Source organism: Cricetulus griseus, chromosome 8, assembly GCF_003668045.3.
Source record: "Cricetulus griseus strain 17A/GY chromosome 8, alternate assembly CriGri-PICRH-1.0, whole genome shotgun sequence".
Taxonomy (NCBI): domain Eukaryota; kingdom Metazoa; phylum Chordata; class Mammalia; order Rodentia; family Cricetidae; genus Cricetulus; species Cricetulus griseus.
The window spans coordinates 87,431,994-87,456,159 of NC_048601.1; the positions used below are offsets into that span (position 1 = coordinate 87,431,994).

Consider the following 24,166-nt stretch of genomic DNA (forward strand, 5'->3'; position numbering starts at 1 on the left):
TCAGTCCCCCACAAGGTTTGCAGGTTCTTCCTCCATATCCTTTGTCAAACTGAGGCACCCAGCTTGCTCTTAGTGTCCCTGCCTGCCATGCAGTTTTTCACTGTGACAAGCACTGTAGCCATGCGACCTAAACACTGGACACCAATGGAGCTGTGAAACAAGTTGAACATGCTTGGCTGCTTTGAAACTGCTAGCACATTTCCTCATTGTTTTCACAAGTTTGAAAGCACGCATCTGTTTTCAAAGCATGGCAATGATAGAGTATAAACAAATAAGAGTCCAAATTTTGACCGATTTTTTTCATACAATAAGCATTTTTCTGTCTTGTATCATAACAACTAGTTTTAGAGTTAACCAGCCAGCCTTCCAGAGAGCAAAGGAAAACATTGTAAGAATGCCTTTGCTCCTTGTCAGTCTCACAGCTGACAGGCAAAAGTGCGGGAAACTGGAGTGTTCAGGGGGCTGCCTGGTTCATTTCTGGAGAACAGCTCCAACTGTCTTTCCTTGCTTCTCGTTTAATTTGAGGCACTACTGACAAGGAATGTAGCTAAAACCTCACTTCTATCTCTTCTCCTGGTCTCTAGACTTTGTTTAATTACCATCATGCTCAGTGGGTAAGTTTGAGTGACTCTCTTGCTCTTAGCACTGAAAATCCTGGTCCTGGGAAACTCCTCAGTATAGGACAAGTGGAGTTATATCCCTGCTGACCTATCTGGGAAAAGCCAGGTGTGCGTAGGTGTGTACATCTTTTGTTGTCTTAAGGAGTATGGGGGGGGGGGGTCAAGCATGACCCTGAGACCCATGTGTCTCTCTGAATGTGAGTGAACAGCTCATGCTCATGGCTTCCGGACTACTGGTACCTGGCTTCTCAGCTCACAGGTGCTGCACCCTGGGCTCTTTTACCCACTCATCCAGTCTTCAGGTCACCTGATAAAGACCAAGAAGCCACCTACCCTAACGCCAGGGTGTGACTGGTGCAAGTGGGTGTTGAAAACGTGGAGAGTCTGGAAAGCCTATGAGAAGTGGCAGCACCACACTGTGCCTGCAGAAGAAGGTTGAGCATAGGACCCACAGGCTTCTTCTGTTCCTGACTTTTTGTTCCATCTGGGCCCCCAACCTGTTGAAGAGTACCACTCACGTTCAGGGCAGGTGTTTCACCCACCTGCTTCACTAATATACATGCCAGTTGTCTCTAGAAACATCCTCACTGGCACGTGTGCAAGAGCGCTTTAGCAAAAAGCCAACTGGGCAATCACCACGGTCACAACCATCTATTTAATTTTGCTTTTGCTGACTTTGATTTGTGTGCCTTTTAGAAATTAAAAGTGTGTGCCTTGCTTTGGAAAGAAAGGCTATTCATTGCTCCTCTTCCCGCTCAAAAGTGAGTCTTTTACATCCGTTACACACAAGATTGTGCATCTTGGTCCTAACTACCTTGTCCCAGAGTGTGGGTGTCCTTGTTGGTGAAGTTTGGAATGATAAGCAAAGCAGCTCAGGGGTGGGATGTGTCTCAGGTCAGATGAGCAAACACATACTGCAATACTGTGCAGACAAGCCTGTAAGCTGTGACTTTTGTTAATGTCCCTTAAGAATGAAAAAATAAACAAGTGAACAACCTTATGCTGGCTTCTTAAGTACAGTGATGATAAAAAGGTAGCTTCCAGGGACACATCTGGGAGAAGATGCTAGCTCATAGCATAGCTATAGTCAGCCCAGATGAACAGACAACCTGGCAATTAATTGCTAATTAATCAGCATTCACTGAATCCTGGAAGGAGGATTACTTTGTATGTGATTATCTTTGTTAGTCAGCCATAATGAGGCCTTCCTAGAATGGTGAAACATGTGAGCCTTGTTCACTGGTACCCATCACATGTAATTGTTTCCATACTTTTGGCTGGAACAGCTATACAAGGCTTTGCACAGACCATAAGTACTAGAAGCCTTTGAGGCAGTGTTTTGTATAAACAATGCAAATATTTTATTGCTCAGTTGAGTCAAGTCTTTAAAAATGGCCTTAAATCTATCAAGGACTTTTTCCTTTGGGTTCCTGTGTAGGAGAGGGGGAGGCGATGGTGGCCGAGAAACATGAAAGGCTGAGTGTTCCTGTGGTGGAGGCCCAGGACTCTTTCATCTTAGCCTGAAGCCTATCCCACCTCTGTTTGAGGGTTGGGAGTGTGTCAAGTCCTGGGCTTTTTAATTACTTTCAAGCCCTTTAGGAAGCCTGTGCCATGCAGAGATGGAAACATATGTAACAAACACTTGATATCCAAGACTGAACTAAAGGTCTCCCCACTGAGGCCAAAGCAGAACCTCCAAGGAGATCAAAGGTTGCACAGTGTCTAGGAAAACCTCTTGATTGGGTAAAATGGCAATGCTTTATGATAATTATGATCTTGTTAGTACCATGTAAGCAGTGTAGACGAATAGGAGTAGCTCAGGTCTCTATTGTGTAAATTAATGTACCACATCTTTTTCCAAACTTTTCATTTCATATATATATATATATATATATATATATATATATATATATGAATATATTGAGGGAGGTATATATAATATATATATAGATATATCTATATTATCTATATCTATATCTATCTATATCTATATCTATATATCTATATCTATATCTATATCTATATATATATCTATATATATATATAGAGAGAGAGAGAGAGAGGGAGGTGACTGTAATATGCCTTACGTTAGACTTTCAGCTTTTATATTTCAGTTCTATGATAAGCATATCCTACCTCACTCAACGGCTCAACCAAATACTTAAATGACTTTACACTATTCCATAAAATTCCTGTACCACGGTACATTTAACTTCATACCATTTACAAGATGTTGGGTTTTGTTAAGTTCTTGGTTATAATAGGATTCAAGGAGCATAGTTAAATGAATTTTTTTCTAGAGTACATTTCACAAAAGAGTGTTACTGGGAACAGAAAGTATCCCATACCTATAAACTCTTGACATGTGAACTGTGAGTTGTGTGGAGAGAAGGAACTCATCCCAGGATTCTCTGTGGTATCCATTCCTGTGGGAGGAAAAGGTGTGTTCTGGAATGGAAGGACTCCCCTCACTGTGGATTAGTGACCATCACAGTAAAGCAAAGAAAACTTGGGAGTGGTGTGGGGTTATTTGAGTATTTGTGTCTATCTTTCTGTTGAAGATGTTGCAGTTGCTACAAATGACACAGGAGGATCAAGCAATGTAAAATTCAAAGTGTAGTATTTCTTGGTTCCATTAAAATACATATACCCTCTTTCTAGATAGCCAAGTAAGTTGCTCATACCTACATGAACACACACACACACACACACACACACACACACACACACACACACACACACCTTTTAAATTTGCATAAAACTTTAAAGAAGGCTACGTCTCAAAGGCAGAAATAGTATACACAGTGGAATCCAATTTGAGGACTCAACCAAAGGTCTGCATTCAGACCAACCACAGAAACTGAAGAGATCAACATTGACTGAGTCCAGGAAAGCCTCTTCACTTGTCTTTTGGGACACAGTTGCCTGCTGACTATGATGAATTAAGTTTGGAAGGATGCATTGGCTGAGAGAAGACCAGAGTTTCTTTCAGGTTGCTGGTGCTTGTGTTTGGTGACCTGGAGTCTCAGATCTGCTAGGCTAGCCTCTTGGGAGAGTAGCTCTAAAGCTCAGGTTTCCATTTCTGATTCAGGTTTACCCTCCATCCCTGAATTTGTCCCTTGTTTATCCCTTTTGAATTCCATACTTGCTGAGGGCTGGATTTCATTTCAGGTTCTGCTTTACAATGGCCAACTGGATATCATCGTGGCAGCCGTCCTGACAGAGCGCTCCTTAATGGCCATGGAATGGAAGGGATTACAGGAATACAAAAAAGCAACAAGAAAGGTTTGGAAGGTCTTCAAATCTGATACCGACGTGGCTGGTTATGTGCGACAAGTGGATACATTCCACCAGGTACGCAAACATTGGAGGCACAAAGGTCATGGCAGTGGATTGGTAGGATTAAACATAAAGCATAAGAACCACAAAGACATGGCTGTCCTTAGGCAAAACATCTAAGTCATAGAACAGCCAAGATGTGTTTCCTACAGCCCTCTCTTCAACAGAGAAAATAGGGCCCCATTATCAAAGTTGAGAGCGTTGATGTCCAGGCAGACAGAAGTCTATGCATTGCTGAAGACATAATGAGACACTGGAAAGGTTTGGAGTGGCGACTCATTAATGAGAAAATCCCAGGCTGTTTGGGAGTCAAAGGGAACTTGGCCAATCATTTGAGGATGGTTCAGTGCAACTGCCCACCACCTTTATAAGTCATGTAGAGAGCTAACTAGAACATGATGGCTCCATAGCTGACCCTGCAGAGTGAGCACCACTCAAGGGCTTAAGCTTCACTCCTGGAATTGTCTTTTCTCCTTGAGTTTTGAAACAGTCCTTTGTGGACTTCATAACGGGCCTTGCTAAGCATCTTCTCCCTTCTCAGTGGTCAGTAGTAACTTTCAATGTTGGGGAACTGCATGGCTGAGGCCAGCTCGCCTGGTGTGAAGGCTTCCTCAAGAAAGAGCTTCAAATTGCAGATTGAATTCCTTTTTCTAAGAAAACGTTTTTTTTTATAGGCCTTAGTGTTTTCACAAACTAATCAATTTCACCTAAAATTTAGAATTCATAGGTTCCTGTAACCTTCGTTTAATTCCTCTTAAGATCTGTGTTGATATTAGCAACTTATTTCTCTCTTGCCTGAGTCGTAAGTAAGTTACTACTGATTTCAATTAACAAATAGCTTTGCCTTGTTGATGTCTCCATTGTGTTTCTGTGTCCTATTTCAGTATTTGTGCCTTTCTCATGCTATTACCTTTTCTGTGAGCTGCTTGCTGACTTTTTAAATTTTTAAAGACAGGCTTAAAAGACAAAAGCTTTTGCCTTCACTTAATTTGTACTTCAGTTTGTGTTAGACGTATGTTAGCCCTGGTCTTAAGTGTACACAAAGATTCATTATAGCTTTATTGAGCAAAAACATTCATAATTCACATTGTATTTTATCCCCTTTGGCCACTGGGTTATTTTGAAGTATATTGCTTCATTTTCAATCATTTTGCCTCTTCTATTCTTGTATTTATTATAAGCTGAAGGGAATATACTCTATTGTAGCTTTGTGGTTTAAAATGCCACGTATTCTTTATAATTTCAACCACTTGAAATTTACTTTCTGGCCCTCAAAATGTTTTTGGCAAAAATTCCCTAGATACTTTTAAAGCAATTACATTCTTGAGTTGTTAGTTGTAATTCTTTTGATGTCAATTAATGTCTTTAAAAAAACGTTTAGTACTTATTATTTTGAGAATTTATATCACTTCTACTCAGCCTTTCCATACAATCCTGTGTCCCCCAGGTAACTCTCAAATTCACACCTCTTCTTTAATTATTCTTGGGTTATGTATATACACACATAACCTGCGAGTCCAGTTAGTGTTACTCATGCATATATGTATTTAAGGCCACCACCTGAGACTGGCTAGCTAATCTAATGGAGGCCTCATCCCTGGAGAAGACTCTGTCACCCTCTCTTCTCAGCCATTAATTGGCTATAGCTCTTTGTCAGGATTGGGGCCTTGTGAGATTTCCTCCATCTATGTTGGGATGTCAGCTGGTGTTGTCACTGTATGAGTCTTGTTTAGGTGACCATATTTTTAATTCCATAAGTGTAACTCTCTGTCTTATATAGAAGACACGACCTGGAAGCAAATATTATGGTCCTCTGGCTCTTATGATCTTTCCATGCCCTCTTCTACAATGCTCCCTGGACTTTAGGTCTACGGACTGTATTGCCAATGGGCGCCCCACAGTCATTGTCCCTGCATTTGAACAGGTATGGATTTCTGCAATGTCTCTGTCTGCTACAAAAAAAAGCTTCTTTGATGAAGGGTCGCAGTTACACTTCTCTGTGGATATAAGGAAGCATATTTAGAATGTAGTTGGTAATTATAACAGCTTACAGAATTGGCAGTAGTATGTTCTTCTGGTGGTCTACGACCTCACCAGCCATGAGCATTTGGCTAGATTTACAAAGCCAGGCATGAGGCTTCTCCTATTGAGTGGGTGTTAAGCCCAATTAGATGGCTGCTGGTCAGCCCAAGAAAATCTACTCTCAGACCCTTGGATGTATCTTACCCTGGTGGTCCTTCTGCTCTGTGTACTATATAGCTGGGTCTCTGTCTCTTCTTCTCTCTGTCTCTGTCTCATTGTCTCTGTCTTTCTGTCTCTCTGTGTCTATGTCTCTCCTTTCTTTGTCTCTGTCTAACTCTCCATCTCTCTCCTCTCTGCTCTCTCTCTCCTACCTCTGTCTCTCCTCTCTGTCTCTGTCTCTGTCTCTGTCTCTGTCTCTGTCTCTGTCTCAGTCTCTCTGTCTCCCTCCAGTTCCCATCCTTTCCCATAGCTGACAAGGGAGATATCTTAAAATCTCCCACTATGATTGAATATAGTTCTAGCTTTTCCTTTGACTTTGTGCTGTTCTATGCATGCAGCCATAGAATCCTTGTTACACATTCCTGGCACTAAATCTTTTTGTTTTATGAACTATTCTTTTTGTTTGTACTGATGCTTCTCATCTTACAGTCAACTTGATTGATAGTAGTGTAACAATATCACTTTTCTTTTGAAAGGATGCACATGGGATCCCTTTCTTTTTTCAGCATTTCCTTTTCTGTCATTTTACAACATCATATTTAAGATACGTTTCTTTCATACAGTATAATGGATTTTATTTTTTGTGGATCCTGACAATATTTTAAATTTGGAGTCATGTATTTGCATTTAATATAATTACTGATTGTTTGCTTAGAATCTACTGTCTTGTTAGGTGGTTTCTATTTGTTCCCTTGGCTCCATGTTTCTGTTTCCTTTAGTTTTGACTCTGTAGAGTTTTATGTCTTTTTATTATTTCCATCAGTACATCTGTGAGCTGACATTCTTTTGAGATTGTTTTATAACAACACTAGCACAATAGAATGCTAGACTTACTTAATGCTAATATAAATTAGAATTTGACTATTTTCCAGACAAATGTGAGAACCTCTGAATATTTTAGTCTTTCCCTACTCTCCTGGTTTTAGCTATTAAATAAAAATTCTCTATCTGGTTTAAACAGGCATTATTTACAGCATTTGATCCACCCAGTACTCACGGAAAATTCACTCCACATTTAACCTGCCAGCTGCCATTATGTTTCATGCCTTTCTTGTCCCCTCAGAACACCCTTTAGCATGTGTTTTAGAAATGCATGCCGACAACGTGTTCTCTCTCTTTGGCTTTAAGTGTCTGTCTGTCACCTTTGATCGGGAAGGGCCCTGTCCAGTGCAATGAGAGGCTGCCTTTGATTGTGAAAGATTGTGAAAAATTGTGAAAGCCATGTCTCATGCAATGGCATTTAATTGCTGCCCCTGAGCTCCTGTCTTTTGTCCTCTCCTGCACCCTTGCGATGAGGAGTCAGACATTAGATTTTTGGATGCTGCTTTGAAAGTGGTTTGTGTTTTGTTCTGCTCAACACCTTCCAAGTTGTCCTACATGTTGTTTTTCATTAGTTCTACTGTTCGAACCTATAAAGTATTAATTTAGGTGCCGTTGTCATTGATGTCACTGAGTGGTGTCTTAGTTAGGGTTTTATTGCTGTGAAGAGACACCATGACCACAGCAACTCTTATAAAGAAAACATTGAATTGGGGGGCTTACTCATAGTTTCAGAGGTTCAGTCCATTATCAGCATGGTGGGGAGCATGGCAGCCTGCAGGCATCTGTGGTGCTGGAGCTGAGAGCCCCACATCTAGAATAAGAGGCATCAGGAAGTCGACTGATGTCACAGTCAGTGAAGACTGAGAAAAAGACCCCAAAGCCCACCCATAGTGACACACACTTCCTCCAACAAGACCACACATTTTCTTTCCAACCACAACAAGTGTGTGTGTGTGTGTGTGTGTGTGTGTGTGTGTGTGTGAGTGTGTGTGTGTGTGTGTGTGTGTGTGTGTGTGTGTGTGTGTGTTTCTCTGACTTGACACAATCTAGAGCCATTTGGGAAGAGGAAATGACAATTGAGAAAATGCCCCTATTAGAATCTCTTTCTCTCTCTCTCTCTCTCTCTCTCTCTCTCTCTCTCTCTCTCTCTTGTTAATGGTTGATACTCAAGGACCCAGCTCACTGTGTGGATGGTACTCCCTCTGGCATGTATTATGGGGGGCATAAGACAGCAAGCTCGGAAGCCAGGAGAAGCAAGCAGCACCTTGCCATGGCTTCTGCATCACTTCCCGCCTCCAGGTTCCCACCTTGGGTTCCCATCCTGGCTTCCCTCAGTGACCCACTGTTCCCAGGAAGTACAGGCTGAGGTAAACCCTTCCTTCCCTCTCCTTGTTGCTTTTGGCCATGGTCCTTATCACAGTAGCAGAAACCTAACTAGGTGTGCACCCTGTCTGGGCTTCTTGAGCATTGTGAAACTATAATTTGAGGGGTTGTTGTTCTTGTTGTAGTTAGAAAATTCTCAGACTCGTTTTCTTCACAGGCTGGTTATGTTCCAATGTCTTTTTTTCCTTCTAAGACTGTCTTTAGGTTTTGAGTATTCTTCCAGCTAAGGCCCTGGCTTTGGTCCCTAGCATTAGAAAGAAAGAAAGGAAGAAAGAAAGAAAGAAAGAAAGAAAGAAAGAAAGAAAGAAAGAAAGAAAGAAAGATCACGAAAATATCTTCAAACTCCAGACATGAAGAGCATGTCACAGTCTTCTCCATGATTCACATTTCCTTTCTACTGGCTTGCTACACATTTTTTACTTCTATTTCTAACATGTTGCTTAACCCAGTTGTTCACTTTTTCATATTTCACTTCACCTGCCTGCTACATACATGCACAAGCACACACACTCAATTGCTATAACCCTACACCATGTGAACGCATCATGGAGATGGGACCTACAGGTTATAATTAAGGCCAAATGAATGCATAAGACAGGGCCTTTCTTTAATGCCCTTGCCATTATAAGGGGGGACATCAGAGAAATGCTCCATGATGGCACGGGGAGATGGCCATTATCTGCAAGATAAGAGAGTATCATCTCCTGATGCAGAATTAGTGCCTAGATCATGAACTTCCTAGACATCCCCTCTGTGGTTTCTGCCAGGAACCTTTGAGATGATTCAGCTATGTTAGTACACACAGCACTACCAGACTCGTGATGAATGCTGCTGCTTCTACTTTCATTGTTATTGCCTGGATTGTGTACAAGAATAGATAGAACAATTGGAAAATTGTAAACAGTGAAATTCATGATCTAAGAAAGTATTTTTCATTCAAAACCAACCCATAACAAAATGATAAGGGCTGCAGAGGCCAATATGCACACAGAGCTGTGAAGGGCAGATGGATAGTTCCTTCTTAACCCGCCATGCTCATCTTTGTGATGATGCAGAGGCTGTGGGCTCTTCCTGTGTGTCTAAAGTCCATGGCTGGGGTTAGTTTTCTAACTAACACAGGTCTCCTCAGCCACCTGTTACTGCATCTGATGCCCTCCTTCTGCCTTGTGAATTGCCGTAGTACCCGAGACTGTACACATGTCCTTCTTGCATCTTGTATAAAACTACCAACTTAGGAAGCCAGATTGATGCTCAGGGCAGTGTGTGTCACAGAGGTAGAAAGAGGAATTGGCCCTAGCCAGAAACCCATGGCTAGCATCACACCAAGCCATCTGACTCTTCCCATGAAGTCAAGAAACATGGAAACACAAAATGACACTTCCCTGGCTTCCAGAAGACAAACAAAAGAAGCAGAGGCCCGTGCTATAGGGAGCAGTTGCCTCACAGCAGGGAGCCTGCATTCTGTATATGTGATTTGAGCATTCTGGGAGGACCCCTTCCACCCTGCTCAATGCCTTGGAACTGCCTAGTGGTTGTAGAGATGAGGGACGGGAGGAGAATAAGGAGGTTCCAGGTGAACAAAGGCACTCTCTGTGATGCTCAAGTTCTGGGAGTATAGTCCAAATGCCAAGCACCTGATGATGAAGAAAACTAACCCCAGCCATGGACTTTAGACACACAGGAAGAGCCCACAGCCTCTGCAGAACACCATAGCTCTTAATTTTTTTTAAAAAAAAGACACCAAAGGAGACTTGTCTCTACATGGGTATCCAAAATGCCCACTTAAAGGGGTGATAACTCTCCTAGTGGGGCACTAGGGACTGAGAAGGAAGTGTACACCAGCTTCTCCATGTTTTGTATGCCCAGGGAACTGCACTACTGCAGATCCAGCAAGGTTTCAGAAGACAGAGGGCGAATTCTCCTCTGTCCCACTGCAGGGTCTGCTCAGAGTGGACAAGTGGACAAGTCTTTGATTCTGCAGCATTGCAAGCAGCAGGCCTAGTCTAGTCATTCAGCCTGGTGCAACAGTGTGTCTGAGCCCCAGTCTGTCTGTAAAATGCAGGCTTTGGAGTGAATAGTCTCTAACATGACTTCTAACAAAAATGTGAACTATCTATTCTTCCTGAATGTCCAAGGGTGTCCTACAGTTAGCAAGAAACCAGGAGCCTGGGGAGATGGCTCAGTGGGTAGAATCATTTGCCCCTCAGTCCTGAAAACCTGAGTGTAAACCATGGAACCCAAATAACAAGTCAGATGAGGTAGTGAATATCTGTAATAACTGTGCTCCTTCTGGGACATGGGAGGCAGACAGGAGAGTCTCGGACCAGCCCTTCTGGGGTACACAGCAGAACAGCACAAAGGGAGGCACTGGCTCAGCAAGGCAGAAGGCAGCAATGACACTCACAAGCTGTCCTGGGACCTTTTCTTGTGCTCCTGCCTTCAAACATGCACATATACTTATGCATGCATGCACACACAGTAAAAATAAAGGTAAGAAAGGAGATGTAGAATGGTAGAGTGGTCTCCAGAAAGTGTTGCAATTTCCTCCACATCAACATACACTTGTCTGTTCACCTCCGTCTGTCTATCTATCTATCTCCACCTAGAAGAAAGAAGTTGGAAGTTGAGATGAAGGTGGATAAGGAGAGACAGGATGGGAGGGAAGGGGGGGAGTAAACTGTGGATAATATGCGATCCCCAGGATAGGGGCCCACCAAGGTCATGGCAGCAGCCTCTACGTTGGTTCTTACTAATGTTCTCTCTGGATCACAGAGCCTTAGTCCCTTTTCATGGCCTGTTTTTAACTTGTGGCCAGGTCAAGGCTGCCCAGCTGCTGCACCATATGGGTTCTCTCTGGTCCTTTTTCAAAGTTGGTGATACTCTGCCATGTGCAGACCATTTTGTGCTGACATCACTGATTCATCATGCCAGCTAAAGGATGCTCTGTTGGTCAGTGTTTCAGTGCTGGGTCTTACATTCACTACACAACTGTTGTACCTCTAGGCTACATCCTTGGCCCTTTTTATTTTCATTTTAAGGCTGGCCTTAAACTTGTGATCCTCCTGTCTGAGTTTTCTGGATAGCCAGGATCATGGGCCTATACTACTAGGCCTGGCCCCAAGAATTCTTTCCCCCCAACTCTGTTTTGACTACTCATTGAGAAATGAACAAAATTGTATAAGGATTCTAGGCATACTGATGAACTGCTTGAGGAACACGTTTCTATTTTAAACTTCATTAAGCAAAATGTCTTGAAGAAAATAATTTAATCATTTCCATTTTGTATCTTTACGAAAATATTTATTGACACTAATTATTCTCCATGTAAACATTGAAATAAGAGCTTGGATTACATGTCTATTTTCATTCTTTATTAAATTTTACTGAGTGAGAATTCTGTTAGCACAAGTTTTGTATAATTAATAAATCTATCTGATTTCAGCAAGTCCTAGGTACTGAATTTTACATTTTTTTCACTGTTGGTATCTATCCACACTTATTCAGGATTCACAAGATGGGTTATCTCAGCTAGGTAGAAATTTGCAGCTGAAACATAGACCTCAACATCCAGATGAGGATGCTGAGTCGCAGAAGCTAAGGCCTCTGTATTGGTTACTTTACAATTGCTGTGATAAAACACCACAGTTAAAGTGGCTTACAGAAGTAAGAGTTAATTCAGTCTATGGCTCCAGAAGGGTAAGAGCTCATCATGGCAGGAGGCAAGGAAGCAAACAGCCAGTTGTTATGGGAATTTTGTCTATGTTGTGGTCCAATATCTAATGGAGCCATTCAGCTAGTTGGAATGGATCATGGAGTTCCCTGGCGGACTAGGGAAAGTAGTCCCCAGAAAGAAGAGGAGGAGTCAGAAGGTTGTTTGGCTTTTTGAACCTGGAAGTGAATGGTGGAAGTGTGTGCTGCACTTGCTTGTGGTTGTCTCAGGTTTTATCTTTAATGTCTGTCCATGAGAATTATTTCTAATAGGTGGTAAAAGGAATCACACTAGCCAGCATGGTGATGGTAGCAGGTCATTAAGAACTCACATCTTCAAATGCAGCAAGAGAGGATGAACTGCAAATGTCACAAGGCTTTAAATCTCAAAGCCTTTTCCCAATGACATACTTCCTCTAGCAAGGCTGCACCACCTAAACCTCCTCAGATAGTGCCACCAACTGGGGACCAAGTGCTCAAGTACAGGAAGGGCATTCTCATTCAAAATGTCACAGACTCTTTCTCACTCCTTATCCCCATTTCTTTTTTTCATGTTTTTTTGTTTTGTTTTGTTTTGTTTTTCAGCAACCACATGGTGGCTCACAACCACCTGTTATGCCCTCTTCTGATGTTCAGATATACATAGAAGCAGAGTGTTGTATCCATAATAAATAAAATCTTTTTAAAAAAATTTTTTGCAGATTTTATTATTTGAATTAGAAGCAAGATTGTTTTACATGACAATCCCAGTTTCCTTCTCCCTCCCGTCCTCCCCTACTACTCCCCCAACTAAAACCCTATCTATCACATATCCTTTCTGCTCCCCCTGGATGGTGAGGCCTTCCATAGGGTGTCATCAGAGTCTATTGTATCCTTTGGAATAGGGCCTAGGCCCACCCCCGTGTGTCTTGGCTCAGGGAGTATCCCTCTATGTGGAATGGGCTCTCAAAGTCCACACCTATGCTAGGGATAAGTACTGAACTACCACAGGAGGTCCTGTAGATTTCTGAGGTTTCCTCACTAAAATCCATGTTCCTGGGGTCTGGATCAGTCCCATGCTGGTATTCCAGATATCAGTCTGGGGAGCAAGAGTTCCCCGATGTTCAGGTCAGCTGTTTCTGTGGGTTTCACCAGCCTGGTCTGGAACCCTTTGCTCTTCACTCATCCTTCTCTGCATCTGGATTCCAGTTCAGTTCAGTGATAAGTTGTGGGTGTCGGCTTCTTCTTCCACCAGCTGCTGGAGGAGGGCTATCGGGTGGCATATAAGTCAGTCATCAATCTCATCATCAGGGGAGGGCATCTAAGGTAACTTCTCCTCTGTTGCTTAGATTGTTAGTTGGTGTCATCTTTGTAGATCTCAGACATTTCCCTAGTGCCTGATTTCTCTGTAAACCTAAAATGTCTCCCTCTATTATGGTATCTCCATTCTTGTTATCTTCTATTCTTCCCCCGACTCAACCTTTCTGCTCCTTAATGTCCTCTGCATCCCTCCTCTTCTCCCCTTCTCATTCTTCTAGCTCCCTCCCCCCTCTTCCCCTGCTCTCAGTTTGCTCAGGGGATCTTGACCCTTTCCCCTTCTCCAGGGGACCATGTATGTCTCTCTTAGGGTCCTCCTTGTTTACTAGCTTCTCTGGCAGTGTGGATTGTAGCCTGGTAATCCTTTACTCTATGTCTAAAGTTCACATATGAGTGAGTACATACCATGTTTGTCTTTTTGTGATTGGGTTACCTTGCTCAGAATGGTTTCTTCTAGTTTCATCCACTTTCCTGCAAATTTCAAGATTCATTTTTTTTCTGATGAGTAAATGTACCACATTTTCTCTATCCATTCTTCAGTTGAGGGGCATCTAGGCTGCTTCCAGTTTCTGGCTATTACAAATAGTGCTGCTATAAACATTGTTGAACAGATGTCTTTGTTGTATGAATGTGCTTTTTTGGGTATATACCTAAGAGTGGAATTGCTGGATCTTGTGGTAGACTCATTCCCATTTTCTTGAGGAGTCGCCATACTGATTTCCAAAGTGACTGTACAAGTTGGCATTCCCACCAGCAATGGAGGAGTGTTCCCCTTTCTCCACATCCTCTCCAGCATAAACTATCATTGGTGTTTTTGTTTTTAGCCATTCTGACAGGAGTAAGATTAGGTATCTCAGAGTTGTTTTGATTTGCATTTCCCTGATAACTAAGGATATTGAACACTTTCTTATGTGTCTTTCAGCCATTTTAGATTCCTCTATTGAGAATTGTCTATTTAGTTCTGAACCCCACTTTTTAATTGGGTTGTTTGGTGTTTTGGAGACTAGCTTCTTGAGTTCTTTGTATATTTTGGAGATCAGCCCTCTGTCAGATGTGGGGTTAGTAAATATCTTCTCCCAGTCTGTAGGCTGCTGTTTTGTCTTGCTGACTGTCTCCTTTGCCTTACAGAAGCTTCTCAGTTTCAGGAGGTCCCATTTATTAATTGTTGATCTCAGTGTCTGTGCTACTGGTGTAATGTTCAGGAAGCGGTCTCCTGTACCCATTAATTAAAGGGTATTTCCCACTTTGTCTTCTAATAGGGTTAGTGTGGCTGGATTTATGTTGAGATCTTTGATCCATTTTGACTTAAGATTTGGGCAGGGTGAAAGGCTTGTGTCTATCAGTAGTCTTCTGCATGTTTGCATCCAGTTATGCCAGCACCATTTGTTGAAGATGTTCTTTTTGGTCCATCGTATAAATTTGGATTGTTTGTCAAAAAGCAGGTGTTTGTAGGTGTGTGGGTTAATATCAGGGTTTTCAGCTCTATTCCATTGGTCTACCTGTCTATTTTTGTGCCAATACCAAGCTGTTTTCAGGACTATAGCTCTGTAATAGAGCTTGAAGTCAGGGATGGTGATGCCTTCAGAAATTCCTTTATTGTACAGGGTTGTTTTGGCTATCCTGGTTCTTTTGTTTATCCATAAGTTGAGTATTGTTCTTTCAAGGCCTGTGAAGAATTATGTCAGTATTTTGTTGGGGATAGCACTGAATCTGTAGATTGCTTTTTGGCAAGATTGCCATTTTTACTATGTTGATCCTACCTATCTGTGAGCATGGGGGATCTTTCCATTTTCTGGTATCTTCTTTAAATTTTTTTTTTAAAGACTCAAAGTTCTTGCTATACAGGTCTTTCACTTTTTGGTTAGTGTTACCCCAAGATATTTTATGTTGTTTTGACAATTGTAAAGGGTGATGCTTCTCTGATTTCTTTCTCAGCCCTCTTATATTCTGTATATAGTAGGGCTACAGATGTTTTTGAGTTAATCTTGTATCGTGCCACTTTGCTAAAGGTGTTTATCAGCTGTAGGAGTTCCCTGGTAGAGTTTTTCGGGTCACTTATGTAGACTATCATATTATCTGCAAATAGTGAGAGTCTGACTTCTTCCTTTCCGATTTGTATCCCCTTGATCTCCTTTTGTTGTCTTATTGCTCTAGCTAGAACTTCAAGGACAATATTGAAGAGATATGGAGAGAGTGGACAGCCTCTTCTTGTCCCTGATTTTAGAGGAATTGCATTGAGTTTCTCTCCATCTATTTTGATGTTGGCTTGCTGTAAATTGCTTTTATTATGTTTAGGTATGTTCCTGTTATCCCTGATTTCTCCAAGACCTATATCATGAAGGGGTGTTGGATTTTTTCAAAGACTTTTTTGGCATCTAGTGAGATCATCATGTGATTTCTCATTCTCAGTCTGTTTATATGGTGGATTTTCGTATGTTGAACCATCCTTGCATCCCTGGGATGAAGCCTACTTGATCATGGTGGATGATTTCTCTGATGTGTTCTTGGATTTGATTTGCCAGTATCTTATTAAGAATTTTTGCATCAGTGTTCATGAGCGATATTGGTCTGTAGTTCTCTTTCTTTGTTATGTTTTTGTGTGGTTTGGTATCAAGGTTATTGAAGCCTCATAAAAAGAGTTTGGCAATGACCCTTCTGCTTCTATTGTATGGAATACTTTGAGAGAATTGGTATTAGCTGTTCCTTGAATTTCTGGTAGAATTCTGCACTGAAGCCATCTGGCCTTGGGCTTTTTTTTTTTTTTTTTTTTTTTTTTTGGTTGGGAGACTTCTGATGACTGCTTCTATTTCTTCAGGGGCTATAGGTCTATTTAAGTTGCTTATCTGTTCTTGATTTAATTTTGGTAAGTCAAATCTGTCCAGAAAATTGTCCATTTCCTTTAGATTTTCAAATTTTGAGGAATATAGGTTTTTGAAGTATGACCTGATGATCCTCTGGATTTCCTCTGTGTTTGTTGTTATGTCCCCCTTTTCATTCCTGACTTTATTAATTTGCATGTTCACTCTCTGCCTTTTGGTAAATTTGGATAAAGGTTTGTCTATCTTGTTGATTTTCTCAAAGAACCAACTCTTCGTTATATTGATTCTTTGTATTGTTCTCCTAGTTTCCATTTGATTGATTTCAGCCCTAAAATTGATTATTTCCTGGCATCTGCTCCTCCGGGGTGTATTGGCTTCTTTGTGTTCTAAAGCTTTCAGTTGCGCTGTTAATTCTCTAGTGTGATTATTCTCCTGTTTCTTCATGTGGGCATTTACCGCTATGAACTTTCCTCTTAACACTGCTTTCAAAGTGTTCTACAGGTTTGGGTATATTGTGTCCACATTCTCATTGAATTCTAGGAAATCTTTAATTTCTTTTTTTATTTCTTCCTCAACCCAGGAATTGTGTAATTGGGTGTTCCTTAATTTCCATGAGTTTGTAGGTTTTCTGTAATCCCTGTTGTTGAATTCTAACTTTAAAGCATGGTGGTCTGATAAGATACAAGGGGTTATTTCAATTTTGCAATTTTGTTTGTACCTGTTGAGGTTTGCTATGTTGCCAAGTATGTGGTTGATTTCAGAGACGGTTCCATGTGTCACTGGGAAGATGGTAAATTGTTTTGTATTTAGATGGAATGTTCTATAGATCTGTTAAGTCTAATTGCACCATAACTTCTATTAGTTCCTTTGTTTCTTTGTTAAGTTTCTGTCTGGTGTTCTTGTCCAGTGGTGAGCTTGGAATGTTGAAGTCTCCCACTATAAGTGTGTGTGGTTTTATGTGTGATTTGAGTTTTAGTAATGTTTCTTTTACAAACGTGGATGCCTTTGTGTTTGGGGCATAAATGTTCAGAATTGAGACTTCGTCCTGATGGATTTCTCCTGTCATGAGTAGGAAGTGACCTCCTTCATCTCTTTTGATTGATTTTAGTTTAAAGTTTCTTGGGCCTATTTGATTGGAAAATCTTTCCCCAACCTTTAATTCTTAAGTACCGTCTGTCTTTGAAGTTGAGGTGTGTTTCTTGTATGCAGCAGAAGGATGGATTCTGTCTTCTTATCCATTCTGCTAATTAGTGTCTTTTTATAGGGGAGTTAAGACCATTAATATTGATGGATATTAATGACCATTGATTGTTCATTCTTGTTTGTTTTTGATTTGGTGATGGTGGTGAAATTATGTGTGGGATTCTATCCCTTTTTCCTTTTGATTGTTGGCAAAGTGGGATTGCCTATTGCCTATATTTTTCTGGTTGTACTTAACTTCCTTGGGTTGCAGTTTTCTTTCCAGAACTTTTTTTAGGGCTGGATTGGTGAATATATATTGTTTGAATCTGTTTTTGTCATGGAATATCTTGTTTTCTCCATCTATATTGATTGAAAGCTTTGCTGGGTATAGTAGTCTGGGCTGGCATCCATGGTCTCTTAATATAGGTAGAATATCTATCCAGGATCTTCTGGCTTTCAGAGTTTCCATGGAAAAGTCAGGTGTAATTCTGATAGGTTTGATTTTGTAAGTTACTTGACCTTTTTCCTTTGCTGCTCTTAGTATTTTCTCTTTATTCTGTATGTTTGGTGTTTTGATTATTATGTGGTGAGGAGACCTTTTTTTTTTTGGTTCAATCTATTTGGTGTTCTGTAGGCCTCTTGTATTTTCATTGGCATGTCTTTCTTTAGGTTGGGAAAGTTTTCTTCTATGATTTTGTTGAATATGTTTTCTGCACCTTTGAGTTGGATTTCTTCACCTTCTTCTATACCTATTATTCTTAGGTTTGGTCTTTTCATGGTATCCCATATTTCCTGGATATTTTGTGTTAGGGATTTGTTGGTCTTAAGATTTTCTTTGGTTGATGAGTCTATTTCTCTAGTGTGTCTTCAACTCCTGAGATTCTCTCTTCTATCTCTTGTATTCTGTTGGTTATGCTTATGTCTGTAGTTCCTGATCATTTACCCAGCTTTTCTATTTCCAGCATTCCCTCAGATTGTGCTTTCTTTATTGTCTCTATTTCAGTTTTTAGGTCTTGAACTGTTTCCTTGAGAGATTTGTTGATATCTTGTATTTTTTTTGGTTTGTTTTTTCTTCCATTTTTTTAAAGAGATTTTCTCATGTCCTCTTTGAGATCCTCTATCATTTTCATGAAGATGTTTTTAAGGTCATTCTCTTCTGGTTCATCTGAATTGTGATGTTCAGGTCTTGCTGGTGTATGGTTCCTAGTCTCCGGTTTTCTGTTGTTGAATGTGCTTTTACATTGTCCTCTTCTCATCCTTGCTTTTGGTGGGTGTAGCAGGAGTCTCTTCCCCTCCTGGTGGGTATGGGACCAAGGTTCCCTTCTGGTAGATGCAAACAGATCCAATACTCTGAAGTCTGTCCTCTTCTCATGGATGGAGGTGGCACTGTTACCAGAACTGGAACCTGAACCTGAAACAGCCCCTGGCCTACCTGGACCGGTGGATGGAGGTGGAACTACCACCAGGGCCTTGGGAGTGTCCGGGTGTGCCGGATCCTGCTTCGAAGCTCGGATCTGGTGAGCAGACCCCTGGTGTCAGAAGTTTCTGAGCAGGGCTGCCAAACCGGAACTGGAAGCAGCCCCTGGCCTACCCGGACTGGTGGATGGAGGCAGAACTGTTGCCAGGGCCTTGGCAGTGTCCAGTTGTGTTGGGTCCCACTGCAGAGTTCCAATCCGGTGAGCTCCAATGTCTCTGAGCAGGGCTGCCAATCCAGAACCGGAACCTATTTTTTGTTTTTTGAAACAGGGATTCTCTGTGGCTTTGTAAACCAGGCTGGCCTGCAACTCATAGATATTCACTGGCCTCTTCCTCCTGAGTGCTGGGATTAAAGGTGTGTCTCGCCACCCCTGACCCCATTTCTTATCATTGCTAAAATGAGATACCAAGAGTCCTGGTTTCTGACCCCAGAGTTTCCTACCTCAGGCCTGCTGCTGGCAAGATGGAATCATAGTGGTGTCCTTGGATAGGCGACAACAGACTGTAGACTTGCCTGCTATAATAAAGCATTGGCTGAACCCCAAGTGGTGACGACATCCTGTAGACATAGAACACTGGGTTTTAAGAAGGCTGTAGAGCTCTTGGTGGTGAGGGCAGCTTCATCCAGTATTAAGAAGAGGTGTAACTAGGGCTGTGATATTAATAAAATAACAAATGCTGGAAGTGGCTAAGTAACCAGAGAGAATATGGGTGGTGACTTGGATAAGAGAGGTAAAGTGGGCAGAGCACATTGGTTAATGGTCTGGAGCTTGGAGTAGAGCTGAGAAAGGACTAGAAGAGAGTTATAGGGACGTGGTGGTGGGGTCAAGGACATGGGAGTCACTGAAATATTTTAAGGACCTGTTTATAGCTCTAAGGGAACTTTAAAATGGTAGCAATAGGATGAATTTAGGCCAGGGAGGCCCTGGAAACAGTGTCCAGTTAGGGGCTTTACAGTGAGAATACCCCTCATCACTTCTATGAGATTTCCTGCTTGATGTTTGATTCTCAGCTCTAAGTAAAGATGAGATGGATGTAGCTTTAATAGCCAAGCCGTACAGACAGGCTCCCTGGAGAGATGTTGCTCACTGTGTGTTCATGTCACCTTAAATACTTGTGATGTATAGAAACACGCTAATGTCCCTGTCCTCTCTGCTGTCACAAGAATCTCCAGCCCCCAAAGTACAGCCCTGGCCAAGCTTATGTCTGACCCTGTGGGACATTTACCCCACTGAGTGCTCAGACATATGGTCTGCCACAGTTTCTGGGGCTTCTCCAACATGCCCTGACCTTTGGCAGAAGGGAAAGGCCACAGTGGCTCAGAGCTTGACTCTTTGAGAGTGTGATCATGTTGGGGGTTGTGTGGTTAGTGAGCACAAGGCAGACGATGGAATTAGATAAACTTGGTTTGAATTCATTTTGGCCATTTACTATCTGCTTTGGAAACTCAGAGTATGAACAGTTATTTTGTAGGGATGTGGCAAGGGCCAAGGGAGTTGACAATGTTTATCGAGCCCTTGGTCTGTGGTCTGTGTGTAAATCTTTATCCTTGAGTCTATGGAATCTTGTTGCTACTCTGTAGTCTATGGTAATATACTCACCGTATATTTACCAATAGTTTATAAATGAAGAACTAGAAGCATCACCTGAGAAAACTGTTCAATGCTCTAAATACTCTTCATAGTAGGTAATGTTGGGCAGCACATCCCACAACACTACCGTGTGCTTACTGCTTCAGGGACAATGAGTCAGAGTGGGATGGAATACTCTGGGCCCCAGGCTCAAGGCTACAGGCCTGCCCATGAGGTGCGCATGCCGTGGTGACATCCTTAGCACTTGGTGGTACAACCAGACCACAGAGATGACTTGTTCTCTCCTTCTTAGGAGGAGGAGGGAGAACATGCAGACAGAAAGTAATAACTCACATAACTCTCCAGGTGCAACTTCAGTTTGTTCTTTGTGACAACAAAAGAATTGAAAAAGATGGGAAGGATGGCCACTGGGTGGTCTTTAAATGGAGAGGACAGTCAACTGGGGATCTAAATGTTTCCAAGGAGAGTCCACCCAGCGAGTAACAGAAAGCCCCATGTCTGGATTCACCTGTTGTTATTTTTTTTAACAATTTTAAATAATGTGGGAGATCGTTATGGACAGTTGGCTCCAGAAGGGTCTTCAGCAAGGCCCTGGTTGTGTTGACATGATAAAGGAGGCAAGGAGCAATATATGCATCCTTAACCTTTGACTAATTGAGAGAAGATGAGTTGTTCTTAAAAACATCCAACCAAGGGGCTGGAGAGATGGCTCAGTGGTTAAGAGCACTGACTCTTCTTCCAGAGGTCCTGAGTTCAGTTCCCAGCAACCACATGGTGGCTCACAACCACCTTGAATGAGACCTGGTGCCCTCTGCCAGCATGCAAGCAGAAGACATAATAAATAAATAAAGTCTTTTAAAAAATCCAACCAAGACAAATATTCAGACCAACTACACCTATATCTGCATCACCCAATATAGATTAGTGCTCAGAAATGTGTCTTGGCTTTGTTACAGCATTTGTTTAAGAAAGATCTTTATCCCCACCCTTCCCCTAGCTCTGTTGCCTTTTATAGAGAGGTGTGCCCTGGCTCTAGTGGTCTATGTCTCTATTTTCCAGACCTGGAACAATTCCTTGGTTTGTTGATGCAATCATGGGCAGAAAACATATGGAAGTCTGCTACACCCCACCTCCTTCCGAAATTTCATGGAAGCTACAGTTAGGGTCTCCAAAAGCAGGTGTTCAGGACTTTAGGGGTTACACGCTAGGAACCAATGATGGTAGGAATGAGAAGGTAGGTGGGAAAAGGGCAAGACAAAAATAAGAGGCCGGCCAGATCAGCCAGAAGGGAGGTCTGGAGAGAAGATTTTCATCAGGCTGTTCCTCATAAGTCGAAATATTCCAGCCACTCAGCCATCTAATGTGGGCAGGTCAAGGTGAGCATCACCTTGAGAAAGGCTCAGGTGGGGGGGGGGAATGCCAGATGAGGGCTTCCACTAACGGTAACCCTTGACAGAAGTGTCACTGTACTTAGCATGGCTGCTGCCAGATAATGTCCATGGCTATTCTCAGGCCTGTAGGACAAGACTGTGGGAACTGGCAGTTTGTGTAAGACCACATAGGAAACTGTCTTCCTTGTTTTGTGTGATACAGTCTGTCCAAGCCCTCAGTACACTTTTGCCTTCTATCTGCCTTAGATGGATTAGTGGGTGGGGCATTCACATTAGCAAGGTACCATACTATATATATATATATATATATATATATATTATAGAGAGAGAGAGAGAGAGAGAGAGAGAGAGAGAGAGGGAGGGAGAGAGGGAGGGAGAGAGGGAGGGAGAGAGGGAGGGAGAGAGAGATCATATATACATACACATATTTCTAAATGCTAATAAAAGTTAGCTCAAGACACAAAGAAAGAGGGATTGGACCTTGGTTTTCATTTCTTAGGAACCCTGGTCTCTTGGGACGAAAAACTGGCTAAGACTCATCAGAAAGCATTTTTACTTTTTTGTTATTAACTGTGTTATAACAAATGTTTCTAAAACTCAGTGCCATAAAGCCACAGTTTATTATTTCTCACAAGCATGTGGACAGACTGGACTCAGTTGGGGGTACTGATTCAGGCAGGGTAGGCTGAAGTCATATACACAGCTGGATCCAGCTGGAGCCTAGCTAAAGCTGGGATGCCAGCATGGTCCCTACTTTGGGGCTTTCTCTCTCTGGGGACTTCTAGGTAGTATGCTAGTCTGGACAACATCACAACATGGCAGCAGGTCTGTCAGATTGAAACTCACAAGTTTCCTTTTAAGGGCTGCACTCAAAAATCACATGACGTTTTTCTACTGTGTTGTCTTTGTCAAGAAAATCCCAGAGAAAGACCTTATTCTTGGGGCAAAGGATAGAAAATATTTGAAAGTAGAAACTACACTGTCTTTTGTTCCCTTTGACACTACCATGGCCGTCATCTTGCAGGAGTCTCATGGGTTCGTGTGAGTACAAATGTCTTCTGATTCACAAGGGCATTGCTGAATTCTAACCGATTTTACTGACTAGTTTTCTAGTCAGAAACCAGAAAGCACAGCTCTACCCTTAAAAAATCAGCAATGTTCAGAGGCATCCCATTTGGAGATGACTCGTCCCCTCCGTGGAGTCCACTGCCTTGATTCACTGAAATCTTCAGCCAAAAACTGAAGCTAAATTTTCACTTTCTGTTCTTGCCATTCACTGTTGGTTTACAAGTAGGCCTTGTTCTCTCAGATCACTGGGAAACTGTTGGTGGTTTAGATTTGTAGAAAAATGCTTTTATTTATTCAAAGCATCAGCTTCCTTTCTCCAAGCTAGCAGTCTTGTTCTGTACTGCGATTATGAGGTTTTGCTGTGTAATGGTCTCAGATAGGGTTGCATCTTTCCTTCTCTAACAAAGAAGGGATTATCTTGGCCAGTGTCTGCTTTAAATACCATCCAGTGTGTTAGTTCTCATCAAAAGCACTGGCCACTGGCCACTGGCCACAGAAAATTTGTTTCTACTCACTGTTGGTTAAATACTATAAGGGACTGATAGATTTCTATGCCAGAGGTGGGGGAAGTCTATTGTTTTAGTCTGTGTAGTCTTTTAATGAGTAAACTTAACATTTTCATTCAGTTATTCAACAAAGCTTCTTAGCCTAGGACTAGAGTCTTTTATGATTAGGATTCAAGAGGTCATTGAACCTAGGAAAAAAATCACATCCTTATTTCTACTAACCTTTTGCTGAAATAGTATTTCCTTCCATTATGAATTATGAAATTTGGCATTTCCTTTGCTTTGAATGTAGGCGAAAAAAATCACAGTGGCACTGGTGGTGCCTTTGACTACCTGGCCAGAAAGAAGAGCCATTTTCATATCAGATTCACTGTCACAGATACGGCAGTTGATATCTGGAAATGACTTTTGTGCTCATTAGTTTGAAGTCATAGCCTTACGAGATCCAGTGATTTCAGATTGAATTAATAGAATATATTACACACATACACATTGTACTGAAAATTTACATTTTCCTGTGTTGATTTCATTTGTGATTTATAAATATATATTGTGTGTGCTGTGTGTGTGTGTGTGTGTGTGTGTGTGTGTGTGTGTGTGTGTGTGTACGATTGGGTTTCTGTATCCATGGGTTCTGTGTCTGTGAATTCAACACAGATCTAAATGTGGTTATGATAGCTGCATCTGCATAGAACATATAGACAAATTTTCTTATTCAATATA

At 41.8% G+C, this 24,166-nt stretch overlaps 1 protein-coding gene across 2 annotated transcripts in view; it reads left to right on the plus strand.

Annotated features, from left to right (window-relative positions):
• Positions 1-24,166, plus strand: part of Cpvl (carboxypeptidase vitellogenic like) — a 115,320-nt gene that overhangs the window by 72,304 nt on the left and 18,850 nt on the right. For both annotated transcript variants that reach the window (XM_027429653.2, XM_035448935.1), the window contains one exon: positions 3,792-3,974. In XM_027429653.2, coding sequence (XP_027285454.1) covers positions 3,792-3,974 — 183 coding nt within the window. The remainder of the gene's footprint in view (positions 1-3,791; positions 3,975-24,166) is intronic.